We start from the raw sequence: 16,316 nt of genomic DNA, 5'->3' as shown, positions 1-16,316 counted from the left end.
GTGTTCCGATGGCCCTCTGAGCTCTATGGACTACCCGCTGTAGAGCTTTCCTTTCTGCCTCCGTGCAGCTGAGGTACCACACAGGGATGCCATGCGTTAGGACCAGACTTTTTCAGTGTTCTTAAGTAGAACAGTCTTTGTTGTGCCTTCTTGACCAGCGCAGCAGTGTTATTGGACCATGTTAGGTCCTCCGAAATGTGAGTGCCCAGAAACTTGAACCTTTTCACACAAAGGGTGGTGGGTGTCTGGAACAAGCTGCCAGAGGAGGTAGTTGAGGCAGGGAATATCCCAACGTTTAAGAAACAGTTAGACAGGTACATTTATAAGACAGGTTTGGAGGGATATGGGCCAAACGCAAACAAGTTCAGTTAGTTTATTGTCACGTGTACCGAAGCACTGTGAAAAGCTTTTGTTGCGTCCTATCCATTCAGCAGAAAGAAAATATATGATTACAATCGAGCCATTTACAGTGTATAGATACACAATAAGGGAATGGTGTCACTGGGCCATGTTGGCCGGTCTGGGCAAGTTGGGGTCCAAGGACCAGTTTCCATGCTATATGACTATAACAAACCCATTCATTGGAACTAAATTCTCAATGTATTTTGATTAAAAATGCATTCTCCAGCTAGGGCATGTCATCTTCTTCTCTGTCTTACCTGCCGCAGTAAAAAATGTGCGGACTTTAAGTTTTGTTTTTGTATTGAAATTAAAAGTTATCCAGAAAAATTAGAAACACATACGGTGGAAGTTTATTAGTACGCTGCAACAGCAAAACACACAAATAAATAAATGGTACAATATGGAGAGGAGTTTATCTTGCATCATGTTCAGCACAGGCATTATGGGCCTTGGGGCTGTTCCTAAGCTCTTCTTTTCTATGTTCTAATCTCTCTATTTTGAGGTTACTTCAGAAACGTTAAATCATTTGTAAAGATCATTTTGATGATTATTCCTGCCATGTGCGTTTGAATGGTCCTGATGTGTACTGGCTATATACTGGGGTCATATTTGCTTTTCAATTTTCTGAAAGTTGATCTTCTCGAAACAAAGCATAATTTGTTGTGGGTGTGACAAACCTGTTCACCAGCTTGAATTGATTTTTTTTTCCAGATAAACTCCATAAGTGTAAGTAGATGAGCTTACAAGTGACATTAAAAATAAGTTGTAGTTATTCAATAACAATTACTGTTAATTTGTCTATCCAAAAGTTTCTTTGTTCTGACACTGACATTTCTGACACTGCTCTGCTTTTCAGCCATGATATAGCAGATGCTATCACACACAAAACAAAATGGACTCAAACCAAACTGCCCCAAACCAGATTTTATGCTCTCGGTCTTTAAGGATATTATTTCCCCATTCCACTATTTTAGATTACTCAAAAGCAATCAAGAATTGTTCAAAGTTTGAAAAATAGTGTTTGCTGATTCACCAGAGAATGTAATTGGTCAGCCTGACATGATAAAGTTAACACTGCACATTGCTTATCCACAACACCCGCCAATGTACACGTGTGTTCAGAGATTCTCGGCTGTTTATTTCAGCCAATTTTCTTGAATAACTTTCAACTTGAATAACTTTCTCCTTTATTGAATGTGTCAATAATGACATTGAATCTTGTATGCTACATATTACTGAAAACATGGGACTGCAGCCTTGAGAATACTTGGATAGTTCCTTTCCCTGGTGGGAATCTACACTGGGAATAGTTTCAAACATTCTGCCATGCAGCTCACAAGTTCTGATCTGTTGTTGTACACAGCCAAGAGTGCATGTTGCACAACACACCGTGGGGAGGGTGGAAGTTACACAACTAAATTTGAAAGGTGAAACAAGGAACTGCAGATATTGGTTTAAATAAAGGCCCAAAGTGCTGGAGTAACGGGTCAGATAGTATTGCTGGAGAACTTGGATAGGTGATGTTTTGGGTCGGGATCTGTCTTCAGACTGATTGCAGTGGGGCTAGGGTAGAAAGCTGAAAGAGCAGGACAAAGCCTGACAAATAACAGGGATACATGTGAGAGGGGGTTTTGTAGGCAGATGGTTGGACAAGATACGGATAGAAGAGTTGTGAATCGTGAAGCCAAAGGGCAGAATATCATATCATATATATACAGCCGGAAACGCCTTTTCGGCCCTCCAAGTCCGTGCCGCCCAGTGATCCCCGTACATTAACACTATCCTACACCCACTAGGGACAATTTTTACATTTACCCAGCCAATTAACCTACATACCTGTACGTCTTTGGAGTGTGGGAGGAAACCGAAGATCTCGGAGAAAACCCACGCAGGTCACGGGGAGAACGTACAAACTCCTTACAGTGCAGCACCCGTAGTCAGGATCGAACCTGAGTCTCCGGCGCTGCATTCGCTGTAAAGCAGCAACTCTACCGCTGCGCCACCGTGCATCCCTGTAGGTGGAATGTAAGAGGAGGGGAGAAATGAGTGCAGGTCCAGGTGGGGCTCAGGGAAGGGATGAGTGGAGGAGCAATGGAGGAGGCTCGGGACATTAAGGACAGTGTGGGGATGGGACGAAGAGTTAAAGTGGTTGGCAACCGGGATATCCAGTAGGCTTTGGCAGACCAAGTGCATGTTTGGTGAAATGGTCGCCGAGTCTAAGCTTGGTCTTGCTGATGTACACGAGGCCACATTGGATGAGGTTAGGAATGGTGCATATGAACCTCCGTCTCACCTGGTAGGACTCTGTGCATCAAACCTCCCTCCCCCCATACCTGTATCCACCTATCACTCACCAGGCTTTGGTCCTCCTTGCTTCCAGTTTCCACCCTCTGCCCCCTCCCTCCCTTACAATCACTGAAGAAGGGCCCTGGCACAAAACGTCACCTATCCATGTTCTCCAGAGATACCGCCTGACCCATTGAGTTACTCCAGCATTGTGTGTCCACCATTCAGATAATAATCTGTCTTCCTGTTCTTGCCACCAAAGTGGATAACCACATTTATCTACATTATACTGCATCTGCCCACTCACGCGCCCCGACGTGCAGCAACAGCGGCAGCAGCAGCGTGTTCGCCCGCCCCGGATCGGACTTATCACCGGCGGAGCCGGCCGTTTTCGGAGGCTGCAGAAGCGGCTGCGACTCGCCTTAGGCTCGGCCCGCTGCGGACCGTCCGGCGCGGCCTGCAACCACAACAACCTGACCGCGGGAGAGGTCAGCAGGAGAAGGGAAAAGACATTGTGGCCTTCCATCACAGTGAGGAGAGGACTGGAGGAGACTCACTGTGATGGATGTTTTCTTGATGGATGTTGCTTTTGTGTGTTTTGGGGGTTGTGTAATTTTAATGCCTATTTTGATGCTTTTGTTGTTGGACTGTGGGTGACTGAATTTCGTCCAATTTGGATGACAATAAAGCTATCTTGAATCTTGAATCACCCAATCTATCCAGTTGCCCTGCATCCTCCTCGCAGCTCACAGTGCCACCTTGCTTTGTGTCATCCCGCAAACTTGGAGACATTACATTTAATTCCCTCATCTAAATTAAATAACTGGAGTCCCAGCACCGAGTCTTGCGGCACCCCACTAGTTACTGCCTGCCATTCTGAAACGGACCTGTTATTTGCTTCCTGTCTTGTCAACCAGTTCTCTATCCATGTCAATACCCTACCCCCAAAACCATGTGCTCTAATTTTGCACATAGTCTCTTGTGTGGGACCTTGTCAAAGGCTTTTTGAAAGTCCAGATACACCACATCCACTGGCTCTCCCTTATCCATTCTATTTGTTACATTCTCAAAAAATTCCAGAAGATTAGTCAAGCATGATTTCCCCTTCATAAATCCATGCTGACTTTGACCGATCCCGTCGCTGCTTTCCAAATACGCCGCTAAGTTACTTCAGCACTGTCTAAATTTGAAAGGTATTTAGGAGAAAGTTTCTCAAAACCTCTTCTATCCAGCGGGTGGCAATCTCCCAGCATCAGATAACAAGCAAAAAGACCACATCAAATTGTCGGGAATACTTTTAAATCACTTTTATAAATAAGGTTCAAGCTGAAACCTGAACTCGGTGGCGACGTTTAAAGAGCGATAAAAACAAAAACATTCAGAGGTCAGGCAGCGTCGGGAGGTTCATGAAGGTTCTTCGACCTGAAAGGTTTTGCATGAGATGGTGAGTAACCCGCAGAGGACAGTCCTGGAGCTCCTCAGTTAGTGACTTTGTCATTCCTTACTGTTTGTGGGTTCTCGCTGCTCAACTTCGTTGTCATCTTCTCAAACCAAAACTTACTTAGTTTAGCAAATCTTTTCATGACACTGGAGACGCAAGAAACCACAGATGCTGGAGTCTGGAGCAAAAACTACGGCACCTGTGCACACACACACACACACACACAGCTACACTAAGCAGGGGGGAGAGGGAGAGGGAGGGAGCGCCGCGGGAGGGAGGGAGGGAGGTAGGGAGCGCCGCGGGGGCGGGGACTGCTCCGTCACTCATCACCATCTTGTGGTGGCTTGGACTCAAAATGGCGGCGGCGCCGCTCCGGGACCCGTAGTGGTGGTGGGACAGCAGCAGTAGTGGGGGAGAAAGATACCGGCCGGCTCTGTGGCGGGGGGTGGTTATCCGTACAGAAGCGGCCCCGGCCCGGTGCGGGTTGAGGCCCCGGTGCGGGTTCAGGCCCCGGTGCGGGTTCAGGCCCCGGCCCGGTGCGGGTTGAGGCCCCGGTGCGGGTTCAGGCCCCGGCCCGGTGCGGGTTGAGGCCCCGGTGCGGGTTGAGGCCCCGGTGCGGGTTGAGGCCCCGGTGCGGGTTGAGGCCCCGGCCCCGGTGCGGGTTGAGGCCCCGGCCCCGGTGCGGGTTGAGGCCCCGGTGCGGGTTGAGGCCCCGGTGCGGGTTGAGGCCCCGGTGCGGGTTGAGGCCCCGGCCCGGCGGCCGCGGTTGAAGCATGGACCGGCTGGCGCCGTTTGTCAGTAAGTAGCCTCCCCGGTACCGCGGACATTTGCTGCCGAGCTGAGGCTTTCATTGTCGGACACCCTAGTGCGGGTATCGGGGGTTATGGGGAGAAGGCAGAAGTGTGGTGTGAGGAGGGAGGGAGGGAGAGAGAGATTAGCCATGATTGAATGGGCCGAATGGCCCAATTCCACGCCTATCCCTTATGACCCTCCATAGCAAACGTGGGTCTCCTAGAGATGGGTCTCTCACCCGCGTCTCCTGTGTCTTGGAGTTCTGCTCTCCCTCTTCCCCGGACAGAACAAGGACAGAGTTAGATACAAAATGCTGGAGTAACTCAGCGGGACAGGCAGCATCTCTGAAGAGAAGGAATGGGTGACGTTTTGGGTCGAGACCCTTCTTCAGACTGGTTAGAGGATAAGAGAGAAATAAGAGAGAAAAGAGCCCAATGATATGAAATTTGATTTCTCCCACTTCAGGGAGCCCCTACATTCCCTCTCTATCGCTCCCTCACCCGAGTTGCACCATCTTCCCATCTTCACCCAACAAACAGCTTACAATGGCTGTTTCCTTTATTATCGTAACTTTTTTGTATATCTTTCATTCATTGTTCTTTATCTCTCCACATCACCGTCGATATCTCTTGTTTCCCTTATCCCTAACCATTCTGAAGAAGGGTCTTGATCCAAAACGTCACCCATTCCTTCTCTCCCAGAGAAGCTGCCTGTCCCGCTGAGTTACTCAGCGTTTTGCGTCTAGCTTCGGTTTAAACCAGCATCTGCAGTTCCTTCTTGTACGACAAGGTTCCATGGTCCTCACCTTTCACCCCACTAGCCTCTGCATCCATCAAATCATCCTCAGATACTTCCCTTGCCTCCAAAGGGATCCCACATCTCTACATCTTACCGCTTTCTGCAGAGACAGCTCCCTCTGCAACTCCTTGGTTCATTCATCCCGTCCCACCTACACCACACCCTCCCCAGGTACCTTCCCCTGCAACTGTAGGAGATGCAACACGTGTTCCTACACCTCTATCTAGGGACCCCAGCAGCCCTTCCAGGTGAGACAGCTTCACGTGCACCTCCAACATCTTATGAATAAAAATCGTAAAAGCGCTATGTCCCATTTTCTCGATTGGAAATATGCCCTTGCGATGACTTCAATGTTGCATAGCTACAATGCTGCTTCCAATTATAGACCCCAGATTGTCAGAGCATTTAAAAACAAGTTTAGCCAGAATATTTGCTCATGTCAATTTGATAATATACTAGAGATAATTTGTGGCGTTACTGAAGCACCTGCAATCAGATTCAATAGTTCCACTTTTGCATGTGTGGAAAACTGAGCGAGAGTATCCAATGTATTGCAGTTATATAATATTTAGAACTGGCTTTATTTCAGGTGACCCTTTTGACCAGCCACCCTGTCGTGGTTGTTCTTCCTATCTAATGGAACCCTACATAAAGTGTGCTGATTGTGGACCTCCTCCTTTGCTGATATGCTTACAGGTACTATGCAATATTCATGCTGCTGGAAAGATGTGATTCCTTGCTGTAAATGGTTCTTTATTACATGTTCACTGCAGTTTATCCATGGATGTTTTAGTCCAGGATAATGTATAATAAGTAGTTATAGTATTAAGAAATCTTCATTGATTTATGTTGAGAAATATATATCCTGCTATATGAAAAGTTTCTCGGTTTTCTGTTCATGTCCAATCTGTAACTTTTTCTCCCCTTCCCAACATGCTGATTTGCTGATCCACATGCTTGCAAGATCTGGCACTAATCCCATCTCAAATGTTTTATCCATCAAATATATCTATAAAATATGTAACTACTGAGGAAGTAATTACTATCAGCATAAATACCGATTCTCGACCACTTGTGTCAAGTGGCTCCATGCAGTGTAATGTTCTAATAAAGATTAGTCTTTGTTTACATGCCTACATGTGATTTCAAAACTAATCATTGCTTGTAAATTTAATTGAAAGTAGATTGTAGCTAATATTTCTTTTTAGGTATTTCTATGTTTTAATCTTTTAAAGATAGTTAAGGGCTTGTCCCACTTAGGCGATCTTTTTGGCGACTGCCGGCGACTGTCAAAGTCGTAGCAGATCGCCAAACTTTTCTTTTTCCCGACAACAATGACCACGACAATGCCGAGTCAGGTCGAGATTACAGCGTCTTCTGAAACATCGCGAAAATTCCCACGCTGTCAATGCTTCTCCGGCGTCCTCGTTTTCGCTGAAATCACTGACAAGTCGATATGTACTTGAGAGTTTTGAACCATAACACCTTGTATGGGTTACTTAAAAACCAAGCTTCACTGTAACAAGGAATAAACCGGATTTACTTCCAGTTTACTAATAGCTGTATTAAAAACAAGTAATTTTAAAGTGGTTCAGTGGATTTTTGTGAAACGTGTGTGGGCATTCTTTGAAAATGTAAGGGAGATACATATCGGGTTTCTGGGTTGAATATCTGGGTTGGGAACCTACTTTAAATGTAATGGCTGAAGCCGAAATCACTGTGAAAATTCCCACGCTTACCTGACCGTCAAACTGTCGCCTCCAATCTACCTGTCAAATGTCCTGATGGTAAATAAATTGGTTAATCACAAGCATTTTATGGTATTTTGAAATGACTTTACTTATTTTAATATGTGCTTCTAAATGCATCTTAAGAGAACCTATTAAACCTGGGGACAGCGTGCGACAGCGCCCGCAATAAGCTACGATGTCTGGTGACAAGCCAGCTGTCGCCGAGAGATTTCAAACCGTTTAATTTCTCGGCGATGCGCCGAGATCCACTACGATCTTTGGAAGACTCCTCACGATCATGCCCGCGACATCCCGGCGACATCATGCCCGCGACAGCCTAGTCACCAGCAGTCGCCTTAAAATCGCCTAAGTGGGACAGACCCTTTGATTTCCCTCCTGGGATAAATAAAGTTCTATCGAATCGATATACATATAGATTTGTAGGGAATGGAGGGATATGAGTTATGTGTACTGATGATATGATGGTCTTGGCATCACGTTCAGCATTGGCATTGTGGGCTGAAGGGCCTGTTCTTGTGCTGTTCTAATGCATGTTAGTGTTTTGAGAATATTAGGCATATTTATATTTATTTGGTGGATATATTGGACAGTAAATAATGTCTCTTGGTGGTATCGCATGTTTGTGATACCTGTGGCTACACATTTCTCTTGATTACAAGAATTTGGTAAAATAGTTGATTTGAACAAAGAAATGGCAGATGAACGGTATACTTTTTTCCCTCAAACTTCACAGTGGAAGGCAACAAAAATGTGCCAGAAATTCAAGAAACATAGAAACATAGAAAATAGGTGCAGGAGTGGGCTATTTGGCCCTTCGAGCCTGCACCGCCATTCAATATGATCATGGCTGAGTCAGGATAGAAATTAATGCAGTTGTTATTACTGAGGAGAAGGTGCTGGGGATACAGTAATAAATGATGGAGAAAAGATAGGAAGATTCTCAAAGTGTTGGCGTCTTTTGCATTGGAAATCTAGAATTGATCATCTAGAATTGATTGTGCAACTCACTTGTGAAGTCAATGTTCTTATGAAAACTAGAAACAAATATTAACGGGCAACCTGCAGTTTCAAGAGATGGCTGAAACTTAACCTGAATTTATGAACTGGGCATTTTCCTCTTGTGTTTTAAGTTTTCTGGAGAAATGACTGACAGCTGTGGGGTAGGTTAGCACGGCATAAATGCTGGTGACTGCTTAAAGCCAAGTATTGTGAAGAGGGGAGCAATTGGAAATCGGTACTGGGGAAAATCTCTATAATTACTGAGTTACTTTAATCAAATAACAAGAATACTGCAGATGCTGCAAATCTGAAATAAAGACAAAATGCTGCCAGTTCTCAGGAGGTGAGATGGCATGTGTGGAAAGAGAGGAGTTCATGTTACATTGATGATCTGTGTTCCAGTGTGTGGTTAATCTAAAGCACACAACCCTTCTCTCTACACAGCTGCTGCCTAGCCTGACTATTTTCTGCTTTTATTTCAATTAATTGTAATAATACCTATCTGTGCCTAGTACTTGATAAGTAAGTTCACTGTATCAAACATTTTTTTAAGAAATGCAAGTCGTAGAATGCAGTTTTAAAATTATTTTTCTTGCTTATAGTGCTTTACCAGAGGGTTTGAGTACAAGAAACATCAAAGTGATCATAGTTATGAAATAATGGTAAGTATGTTGACTCTTGTATTCTCCCATACATGGCTATTGGAAATTAGTTGTGGGAGTTTTCTTTGTAATGAGTTCTAATCCTAAAATAGAGAAATAATTTTATCTTCAGAAGAAGCAATTTCATTCATATACAATACTGTTTTAGATATAAAGTAGAATGCAGATTGAAAACATCCTATTTGAGTTTCAATAGGTTCTTTCCCGGGATAGAAAGATCAAATACTAGAGCCAAAGGTCTCGACCCAAAACGCCATCTGTCCATGTTCTCCAGAGATGCTGCCTGACCTGCTGCGTCACTCCAGCACTCTGAAACGTCACCTATCCACGTTCTCTAGAGATGCTGCCTGACCCGCCGAATTACTCCAGCACGCTGTGAAACGTCACCTATCCATGTTCTCCAGAGATGCTGCCTGACCCGCTGAGTTACTCCAGCAGTCTGTGAAACATCACCTATCCATGTTCTCCAGAGATGCTGCCTGTCCCACTGAGTTACTCCAGCACTCTGTGTCCTTTTTGTGTACTAACCAGCATCTGCAGTTCTTTGTTTCTAAATACTACAGGGCTTAGGTTTAAGGTGAGAGGGGCAAAGTTTAAAGAAGCATGGGCATGTTTTCTCACAAAGGGTGGTGGGTGTATGGAACAAGCTGCCAGAGGAGGTACTTGAGGCTAGGATTATCCCAACGTTTAAGAAGCAGTTCGACAGGTACATGGATAGGATAGGTTTTGGGGGGATATGGACCAAACGCAGGTAACTGGGACATGTTGGCTGGTGTGGGCAAGTTGGGCCGAAGGGCCTGTTTACACACTGTATCACTCTATGACTAAGTTTTTACACTGAAGGTGGCAAGTGCCTGGAACGCTTTGCCAAGGATGGCGGTGAAGGCAGATACAATAGTGAAATTTGAGAGGATTTAGGATTGGCACATGGATATGCAATGAATGGAGGAATCTGGACGATGCACAGGTAGATGTGATGGTCTTGGCATCGTGTTTGGCACAGAGATTGTGGGCCGAAAGGCCTGTATTATGCACTACTGTTCTATGTTTTTGACAGTCTTAATACTCTGAAACTTTTGGAGTGTAATATCTTGTGTAAAATAGGTATAGTTAATTCTTGATCGTTATATAAATGCTTATTCAGGATTATCAGATGGGTCTTATCATATCATATATCTACAGCCGGAAACAGGCCTTTTCGGCCCTCCAAGTCCGTGCCGCCCAGTGATCCCCGTACATTAACACTATCCTACACCCACTAGGGACAATTTTTACATTTACCCAGCCAATTAACCTACATACCTGTACGTCTTTGGTCTTAAAGAATACAAAAGTATGAAAAACATAATTAAGATGATAAAGATAAGGCTATCCTGTGTTATTAAAGAACATGACACAAGATACTTGGACAAGTAATCTGTACACTCAAGATGCTTTCAGAATTTCCATGCACTCTGAAAATAAAATGTGCCCTAATGGAAATGATTTCTGAACAACCTCTGGTGGAAATTTTTATTCAGAGGATGTATTTAAATTTAGCCGCGTCCTGCTCTTTCAGTCAGGCATTGACTGACAACTGTGATTTCTGTGGTTAAACTTTGGAATGAATGAGGCAAATATTGCTGGGTGTAAATAGCTTTATTCTTTTTTTCCATTTCCAATGCACAGACATCTGATTTTCCCATTTTGGATCCAAACTGGACAGCTCAGGAGGAGATGGCATTACTTGAGGCTGTGATGGACTGTGGTTTTGGAAACTGGTAACATAATTGATCTTTTACTTGCAATGAAACAAATTTGAGCAAACGTTGATGGATTATTTTTATACGTGGATGTTTTCATGACCACAGTGGAGACACTCAACTCTTTACTATTCTCTGCTACTATGTTTAGTTTATTGTCAGTACAGTGAAAAGCTGCAGCAAGACAGTAATGTCCTGCATACTTAACCAATTCTGTTTCTTTTACCCTTTCTGGGTAAAGAGTGTTCCTTTCAAATACTTGTCTTTGCTAATCCGAATGCAGTAAGCTACCAATGCTCTCTATACTGAAGGGTCTGTCACAGAAGATGCCATTCAGTGACAGCGCTGTAATTGTAAATCTTTCCCATGATACCAGTAAATGTTCCCAGTCTTTCCTGTTTTAAAATGAGCCTCGGTCCTGGAGCCAAAGTTACACCCATCGGTTATGTTCATAGGGGATGTAAAGTGACAGGTGAGGTGGTTGCATTCATCACTGGTGATGAGTTTAACCCATATCTTGTATTTAAGATATTTGCTGTGTTTTATGCCAACGTTCAGAACCCAAAGGAATACTTGCTTCTCATTCCTTAATATATTCCATTGACCACAAAGTAATTATTAAAAAAGTTGAATAAATAATATGAATACATATTATTTAATTTATTTCGTCACATTGTATTCAAGGGGAATACCATTCTAAACGTTTACGCTTAATTTATTTACGTTACTTGTGCACTTTAAAAGCCATAAAGTAACAATATTTTAAGGGCTTCTTGTCAGAATACAGTTCAGCACACGAACATGCCGAGAGTCAGTGCCAAACTAAACTGCATGCACATGATCGATATCCCTCCATAACCATGTGCCTGTCTGAAAGCCTCGTAAACGACTCTATGGTATCTGCCCCCACCGCCAACCCTGGCAGCGCGTTCCAGATACCCACCGTTCTCTATGTTTAAAAATATATCTTGCTCCACACACCTCCTGTAAATTTTTCTCTCTTAAATCTTAAACCTTAAATCTATGCCCTCTAGAATTTGACATTTTCACTCTGGGGAGAAAGATTCTGACTGTCCACCCTATCTATGCCTCTCATAATCTTATATAGTTCTTTTTGATCTCCTCTCAACCTTTGATGCTCTAGAGAAAGCAATTCAAGGTTGCCCTCTATGCCCTCTAATTATGCCCTCTAATCCAGGTAGCACCATGGTAAACCTCTTCTGTAGTCTCTCAAGTCTCCATGTCCTTCCTGTAGTGGGCCAACCGCGACTGCACACGATACTCCAAATGCAGCCTAAACAAAGCTGTCTGAAGAAAGGTTCCAACCCGAAACGTCACCTATTCCTTTTCTCTAGGGATGCTACCTGACTTGCTGAGTTACTCCAGCATTTTGTGTCTATCTTCAGTACAAACCAGCATCTGCAGTTCCTTCCTACACATAATTTGCTGACTTGTACTTAATGCCCCAAGGAATGGCAGGAAGCATACCATTTACCACTCTATTTACTTGCTTTGCTACTTTCAGGGAGCTAGGAACTTTGACCCCAAGATCTCTCTACCCTTACATTTAAGATGCTAAATTGCAACACTTCGCATTTGCTTGGATTAAAATCGATCTGCCATTTCTCTGTCCGCATCTGTGTCTGATCTATAGCCTGCTTCCCTATTGCATCTCCACCATTCTTTGTGTCATCTGCAAACTTATTCACTAACCCATCTACATTTCTGTCTAAATCATTTGTATATATCACAAATAACAGAGTGTTCCAGCACAGATCCCTGTAGAACACTACTGGTCACAGATTAGCCAGAATGAAACCTTTCCCACACGATCATGTCTTCCATGGGTAAACCAGTTCTGAATCCGACCCACCAAGTGGCTGCGAATCTCATGCATCTTAATGTCATGAAATAATGAACAGAATTCACTTCAAGGTACTAAATGCTTACAACCGATTAAATAAAAACTAATGGCAGTTATGTATTGCTTTCAGTTCAAATCCCTACTAAATAAATTTGTTTAATCATGAATATAAAATCTTTAATTAGAATGCTACTTTTCCATCAAAAGGAATATATTAATGTCTTCGAGAGGTGGCTTCGTGCAATGTTGTTAAAACTGCTTAATGGTATTGAAAATAATTTTAATAAGGTTATCCTGCTTTATTAGTAATCTGAGTTCAAATCAATCAAAATTACATTTAGAGAAAGCACTGAACGATTTTTTTACATGCATGGTCAGTTTTACAATAAATTAATTTTTGATATGAAGGAATATTCAAAACTTACCCTCCAATGCTGTTGCCCCAAATCAAAATCTGTAGAGGTTTCCAACCGATGGAATTGGGCAGTGTTGATCTGGGCTCGTGCTTAATCATGCATGTGAGGTTTGATCTATGGCAAATGTAATCTGAATATAGGCACAAAAAGCTGGAGTAACTCAGCGGGACAGGCATCATTCTGAATATGCACCCCTTGTCCCCAGCCCTTTCAATCTAATGAACATGTATCTGAACATCTATGGTGAGCAACTGACTTCAGCATTCATCACCAAAGCTGTTCACACCATGTGTCAGATACTACCTTCCTTTGCTAGATTCAACGATCATGCTGGAGTACAATAATTCCTGCTTTTCACTCCACCAGACAACAACTTCTTGTCTTCAATGTCTATCTTTGCCTCCATCGATGAGTGTGAAGAATTAATGGGGAAGATTGGAGCTATCTATTCAGCTGTGTTTGAGGCTTCCTTCCTTTCTCCTAATCCAGTGGGCTAAGCTTCTCCTTACCTTCATGCAGCCTGAACACTGCAAATTCTTGCAGATCTACATTTCTTTCAATTACTGTCCCCACATCCTGTTCTCTGAACATTATTCTCAACAAATGCTTGATCAGCTGACTTCCCTCCCTGGCCCTGCCTTGGCCATGTTGTGTAATCAATCTGAGTACTGACCCTGTATTCTGCAGATCTTGCCTGTTTACATTCTGGCAATTCAAGCATTTCGCCCATTCCTTGTGCATTTACATCGTCCAGTACCTTCAAAACTTCTCATTTGCAATTCTAATTAATTCCATTCAAGCCGATTTTCTGTGCAGTACAAAAAAACTCATCAATCATGGAAAGCATCTTCAGCAGCTATCAAATTAACTCTAGGAAACAGTGACATTTGGTTTTCTTCCCACTCCTGCACCGTTGCCTACTTGGAATCTTCAAAAGATTTATTCTTGCCTCTTATTACTGATCTACTATGAATATCCAGTGGCCACCTTAATCCTGCAACCAACTCCTGATCCTTAGGATTTCTGATTTCAAATCAGTTCCCAAAACTATAGCGTGGTCTGTAGGAATTGCGATCTCTGCTTTTCCAGTTCTGACATTGAGCGTGTTTTTTAATCACCATGATTTATGCCACTTGTTCATAAACCTGAATCGCCTGTCCAAACTTCTCCACCTTCCTTCCCATTGGTGTCCCTTTTAAGATAATGTTTCGGTTCTGAAGAAGGGTCCCGACCCAAAAATGTTCCTGATCCTTGTTGTTCAGAGATGCTGCTTAACCCACGGCTTGTACCAAATGTATAGTTCATCAGCCTTGTTATCTTTTGTGCTCCTCTATGTTGGTCCTGGTTAATCAATGCCTTGATTTTAAAATTCTCATCCTTTTCAAATCATTCAGTGAACTTGTCCCTCATTATCTCTGCAACCACCAGTGTCTCTCTAACCCTATCTGTGGTTATGGGCCCAACGGGTCCACTTTGTCTAGTGTGTATTAAAATCTTTCTGTTTATTTTGCTGTTTAATGCTTTGGTATGTTTCTACTAGATTAACGCCGCTACACAAATCGAGTGTCATTTGGTGTCAAATCTTAATAATGTTCTTCTGAGAGAACTTGAAGCACATTGCTGTGATGAAAGCACTATATAAATACAGCAATGGTTAAACGTTTTGAGTAGAATTGGTCAGAAATGTAAAAAACAAATACATTTATGGATGGTTTGGTGCATGATTACTGCATTCATACCCAGCTACCTACAGCTAATTACTTTGCTCACCATTTGAAAAATAAACATTACGCTTGTTAACCATGGTTTTTCAAAAAATCTTTCTTGAAGGCAAGATGTGGCCAACCAGATGCGTACAAAATCCAAGGAGGATTGTGAGAAGCACTACATGAAACATTTTGTAAACAATCCACTGTTTTCTTCGACGTTGCTGAGTTTGAAGCAGTCTGAAGAATCCAAAGATCTTGATACGGCAATCACATTCAGACGTAAGTATCACTGCAATTGAAAGTAGAAAAGTGTGGGCAAAAAAAAAAACTGGCGGACAAAAGCTTGTATGTGGCTTGGGTCCAAGGAATTCTATGATTAGTTGAGCTACATGAATCTGAAGAAGTCTGGGTTTAAGCCCTGGCCTCTGCTTGAGTTTGCAGTGCCACAGTCCAGTTTCTGTAGATGGTGCACAGCAATGCTGACAACTATATTCTACACTCAGTATCTTCCTCTTTGCTCTACGCGTTGTTCTTGAATTTGGCTAGATTGTAGTTATGTATAGTATTATCTGATTTGATTGGATAGCTTGCAAAATCTGCCTCAGTACACGTGACAATAATAAACCCTACCTGTGTTGCTAGATCATGAAAGGACAAAAATGCCAAGCTTGTAGGACATCAGATGGTGAGTTAACCAGGCTTCCCTCCCTGTGCTGTACATCCCACTAACGGCCAGCTGCTACTCGCTATTTATTGAGACCATTATGTTGGAGTATTTGGGCTTCAAGTCATACCTTCTGCAGCCTAATGCGTGAACTTTCAGGATCCTCTGGTCTTGTACAGTCTGCGATCCACATTTTAACAGTCCAATAGAAGTTCAATTGTTACTTTACTGTCACATGTATTATGATACAATGAAACGCTCTGTCGATCAAAAGTAAGTAAAATACTGCAACGAGTGAAGTGTAAAAAAATAGATTTCTTCTGAGGCAGCGCACAAAGAATTGCCATGTTTCCAACGCCAACCTGTAGCTTTCATCAAGTATCCTTCATCAAAAATATCGTCTTATCTTGGTTAAAATCCCGTTGTGAGGATGAGAGGTGACCTTACAGAGCTGTATAAGATCATGTGGAGAATAGAAAGGGTGAATGCACGTCTTTTACCCAGAGTAGGGAAATCATGAACCAAAGGATATAGGGTTAAGGTGAGAGGGGACCATTTTAATAAGAACCAGAGGCTGAGGATTTAAGAGGAACCAGAAGGGCAACATTTGCACAAGGGTGAACGACACAAAATGCTGGAGTAGTTTGGCGGGACAGGCAGCATCTCTGGAGAGAAGGAACGAGTCTGAGGAAGGGTCTCGACCCGAAACGTCACCCATTCCTTCTCTCCAGAGATGCGGCCTGTCCTGCTGAGTTACTCCAGCTTTTTATGTCCATCTTCAGTTTAAACC

General features: G+C 43.2%; 1 protein-coding gene across 14 annotated transcripts in view; it reads left to right on the top strand.

Annotated features, from left to right (window-relative positions):
• The first annotated feature begins 4,466 nt into the window (after window positions 1-4,466).
• tada2a (transcriptional adaptor 2A) overlaps window positions 4,467-16,316 on the top strand; it is a 42,617-nt gene continuing 30,767 nt past the window's right edge. For 13 of the 14 annotated variants that reach the window (XM_078422313.1, XM_078422311.1, XM_078422309.1 and 10 more), the window contains exons 1-5: window positions 4,467-4,927; window positions 6,309-6,415; window positions 9,072-9,131; window positions 10,800-10,891; window positions 14,984-15,141. In XM_078422313.1, coding sequence (XP_078278439.1) covers window positions 4,903-4,927; window positions 6,309-6,415; window positions 9,072-9,131; window positions 10,800-10,891; window positions 14,984-15,141 — 442 coding nt within the window. In that variant the 5' untranslated portion in view covers window positions 4,467-4,902. The remainder of the gene's footprint in view (window positions 4,928-6,308; window positions 6,416-9,071; window positions 9,132-10,799; window positions 10,892-14,983; window positions 15,142-16,316) is intronic. The other variant, XM_078422304.1, reaches the window with a different exon arrangement.

This window comes from Rhinoraja longicauda, chromosome 26 (assembly GCF_053455715.1).
Source record: "Rhinoraja longicauda isolate Sanriku21f chromosome 26, sRhiLon1.1, whole genome shotgun sequence".
NCBI classification, from domain to species: Eukaryota; Metazoa; Chordata; class Chondrichthyes; order Rajiformes; family Arhynchobatidae; genus Rhinoraja; species Rhinoraja longicauda.
Note: the sequence above shows the minus strand (reverse complement) of the source record. Positions and strands in the feature narration are given on the sequence as shown.